Here is a 4,496-nt window from a genome sequence, read left to right as displayed (position 1 = left end):
TTATAAACTCTGCATTGAAATAAAACTATGTAATATTGCATAGTGTTTAGCGAAATAATGATAAGAAATTCTTACAAACAGTTTAAAAACATAAAATATTAAGAATTTTAACATAATAAATAAAAATGTAAATTTGAACATTTTAGGTTTTCCGACAAATTGGAGTCGATCTGATGACACTTCCCGAAGTTGATGGTTATAAGTACGTTGTAGTGGCTATTGACTATTTTTCAAAATGGTCCGAAGCTAGGCCGTTGTATGATAAAACTGCAGTTTCGGTAGCAAGATTTTTGTATGACGATATAATTTGTAGACACGGGTGTCCCAGGATTCAAATAAACGATCAAGGACGAGAATTTTTGAATTCCTTAAATGATGAGCTCTCTCGCTTAACAGGAACTCAACAAAGAGTCACATCAGCATATCATCCCCAGGCAAATGGCTTAGTTGAACGGCAAAATCGAACAATTAAAAATTGTTTACTCAAAGTGCTGCAAAATAATGTAAATAAATGGCCTTCAATTTTACAGGGAGTTTTATTTGCTCACCGAACTGCACAGCATTTCTCTACAGGATATTCTCCATTTAAAATGCTATACCAACGTGAAGCAATACTCCCGATTGATGTTGATGGTAGTTCGGAAAACGAAGAAGAAAAATGTGAAAATGGTATGATAGAAAATGCATTTAATCAAGAAGATTTTGATAAAACATAAGAAAAAATGATAAATATGAGGAACGTTATGGAAAGCCACGCTAAACAAAATATTGGGGAGGCTCAAAAACGACAACGACTGTCATATGCAAAACGGAACAACACTGGCTATATATTTAAAGAAAATGATAAAGTCTTAGTAAAAAATTTAAGGAGAGATGACCGAAAGGGTGGCTGGAAATATGTACCTTGGGAAGGACCTTATACTATTGTATCAATTAATAAAGGAAATACGTGTACATTAAAATCCAAACACAAAATTTTAGCCAAAAAACAACATTTAAGTAACCTTAAATATTTTAAAGAATCTTCCAACACTAATGAAGTTGACTTAAAAAATAATGTCGTAAAAAAACTAAGAGGAGAAAACGATGAAAATATGAATGAAGGAGTTAATGAAGACTTCAACTGAGGGTTATTTACAAAATTAAATACGTTAAAAGTCGAAGAAGTTAGAAAAATAACACTTAAAGGACTAACAAATATAATGGAAGGAGAATTAGACGAAGACAAAGAAAAACAAATAATTATTGATATGGTCGATAATGATGATGACGTGGTGTGTACGAGCCTTTCAGTAGTTGATAAACGTCGTCGGGTATTTAATCCAATTGCAAAACCATGGTAGATTCTAAAATGCGCACAGTTAAAATTAAACCTAACTAAAGTACTGACATTTAAAGGAAGAGGAAAATTTTTAAGCGAACCAGCAGCAACAAAAAAGATTATAGGAGATGGTAATTGCCTATATAGGGCATTATCATACTGGATAACGGGCATAGAAGACAACCATATGGAAATACGTAAACGTATTGCTGAGGTACGTAATATGCAATGAATGCAACATGCTATGTAATAAAATGTATCTATTTAAATAACACTTTTTTGTACGATTTGGTTTTAAATTATTCTAGGTGGTTAAAACTAATAAAAATATCCACAACTATATTGGCGGGGACGATGACATTAGCATTTATTTAGAAAAAAATAAAATAGATAATGATGGTAAGATTTATTATACTAACTTACCCAAATACAAAACCAAAAATGCAATAGAATTATCAAGAACTTATTATTTTTTATATTTATTTTTAAAAACATTTTGTGTAATGTAAAAATGATTTTTTTGTAGGTGTTTGGGGTACTGATGTTGAAATTTTTGCTGCAGCTCAATTATTAAAAACATCAATTTATGTTTATGCAACAACAACAAATACATGGCAACTTTTTAATAAAAACCTTAATTTAAAAAAATATATTTATCATACAGAACGATGCATTTATATTAGAAACATAGGTAATGTACACTTTGATGTGGTTCTAGGTGTTGTATAATGTAAATATTTTTATTAAGTTATTAAGTGTACAAGTAAGCTAAAGTAAGCTAGTACCTATATTTAAAAATCAAATTTTAAGAAAAATTGCCAGAATCATTCGTTATTTTATTAATTTTATTTCATACCCTTATGTATTCTTCAATAATTAATAGGTTTAGATAATTATTTAATTTTAAAATTTTTGGTGTATCAAAGACGCTTTGTTTATTAATTCATACAAAATGAATACCTTACCTTAATAGGTGGACTTATGCATATAAAATAGTCTATGTACAAAAATATGTAGGTACATACATTTATTTATTTATCTACCTATATTCAGTATTCACTGATATAGTATATTATGTATTGCATATATTGGGCACGGACAAATCTGAAATCGGGGACATTTTCGTGAATAAAGGTATACTGTTTCAAGTGAGCAGTACACAGGATTACTCTCGGGATTACCAGTATTATTTTAAAATTTTAGTTTAAAAGTAATTATAAAATAGTATTATATATAAAAGAGACTACAATTATGTAGGTAGTAAAATTACCTCAGCTACGGTAAAATTTGTTAGGCAAGTAAAAATTAATTGTTACGCTACCCAATTTTTAACCCAGGTGATTTTTACCCACCACGGTAAAATTTGTTGGTGGGTAAAAATCGCCTGTTAGGTTAGGCGATGTTTACCTCAGGCGATTTTGACCTCCTACAGAATAAAATCTGTAGGTGGGTAAAAATCGACTGTTACGATAGGCGATTTTTACCTCAGGCTATTTTTACCCCCCTGTAAATTTTACTGGGGGGTAAAAATCGCCTGTTACAGAAAATTATGAAAATTTTACATTTTAATGTTTTTCATTTTATGTTTTGTTTATTTATTGTTTTTATAACATACACTTAAACTTTTTTTTATTAATTTGAAGGGATTTTTAAAACCATATAAAATTATTATATACTTTTTAGAATTACTTTATGCAAGTTTTAACAATTAGTAGTTTTGAAGGATTTTTATTATTTTAATTTTTTTTGTGTTGTAAACTAAACAAATTAATAAGATAACGATGGTTTTCTAGTTATTTTATTTATTATAATTATAATTAATTTAATATTATGTTAATGATTCGTTTTATTTTCCAAAAGTTAAAAATCTGTTTATTTTTTAACAGCCAATATTATACGTAAATAATTTTGTTTTTCATGTAAATTTTGTATTTATTACATTTTATTGTTTGTTTTTTTTTTAAATATTAAAATTAATTAGTGTGTCAATAAATTATTGATTACTTTTTAAAAAAATAACCTTGATAATATAGTATATATTCGTACACAAAATAATTTTTTTTATAATATTTAAATAACAATTTTACGGTGCACGGCGCGTGGAACCGGTGTCGACACGTAGTCGGCTCAGTTTTGGCGCGGAAACTTACTATATGCGCATCATAAATACACTGGCACTCAACGTGTTAAAAAGAAACTCGGTTTGCTGCTCAGAATACAATTTACTGACTTCAGTCTTAAAATATATTGGTTCGACTGCAATATACTCTACCCGAGCTGAATTAAGTAAATTAGTTATTAATGATAATAATACTGAACAGCATGAATCTGAAAACGATACTGAAGATTTAATTCTGTTTTAGTTTGTATTTATTTATTTGGAAAAAAAGAAAAGAATTTAAATAGTATGTCTTAATTAAATAATTAATATTAATTTAATATAAAAATATAAAATGTTGTTATCAAGCACAGATATCTATACTAACTCTGAACTATATAGAATATAGATATGTGTTATCATTAATATGTGTAACTAACCTATGTGTAATGTCTTTTTAAATCACAGATATATAAAACAACTAGATAGCCGACTCGATCTTAATATTGAAGCAAATCCGCCATATGCGAAGCTGGCAATGTTTACATTATACACCTTATCACTGAAAATCATATCATAATTCATAATAACCACAAACAATTCAAAATTTCATACGTTTTTTAGTTTTTACTCGTTTTTGTGAAACCGACATTTTCAGTACGCTTTAATTTGTAATGTTATGAGTTTTAAATATTTTTATAAACTTTAATACCTACTTTTTATATTTATTTAATTATGGTAGCATCGTGTTCTGCACATGGCTGTGTAAACAGACAAACTAAAGACACTAAAAATCATTTTTTCACGTAAGTACTTCTTATATTAAAATAAATTACGTTGTTCAAACTATTTATCACAGACAACTGCTCTTTTACAGATTTCCATTGCGAAATCCTGAGCGCAATGCTAAGTGGATAAAAGCTGTTGTACGAAAAGGCTTTACTCCAACAAAAAATTCAAGATTGTGTGATAAACATTTTTTGAAAACTGATTTTAAAACACCAGTTGGTGGTACATATAAATTGTTATTGTGTGATAATGCTGTACCATCAATATTCAACATGACTGTTATTCAAA

General features: G+C 28.2%; 1 protein-coding gene and 1 pseudogene across 1 annotated transcript in view; both read left to right on the top strand.

The window, feature by feature from the left end:
• Positions 1-722: 722 nt before the first annotated feature.
• On the top strand, positions 723-2,050 carry LOC111029325 (annotated as a pseudogene).
• Positions 2,051-3,887: 1,837 nt separating this feature from the next.
• LOC111029327 (THAP domain-containing protein 1-like) overlaps positions 3,888-4,496 on the top strand; it is a 644-nt gene continuing 35 nt past the window's right edge. Inside the window, exons 1-2 of the mRNA XM_022308291.1 lie at positions 3,888-4,225; positions 4,297-4,496. The exon at positions 4,297-4,496 is cut by the window's right edge and continues 35 nt beyond it. Coding sequence (XP_022163983.1) covers positions 4,155-4,225; positions 4,297-4,496 — 271 coding nt within the window. The 5' untranslated portion in view covers positions 3,888-4,154. The remainder of the gene's footprint in view (positions 4,226-4,296) is intronic.

The sequence above is a fragment of the Myzus persicae genome, unplaced genomic scaffold (assembly GCF_001856785.1).
Source record: "Myzus persicae strain clone G006 unplaced genomic scaffold, MPER_G0061.0, whole genome shotgun sequence".
In the NCBI taxonomy this organism is placed as follows: domain Eukaryota; kingdom Metazoa; phylum Arthropoda; class Insecta; order Hemiptera; family Aphididae; genus Myzus; species Myzus persicae.
This window is presented reverse-complemented; position numbering and strand designations above follow the sequence as displayed.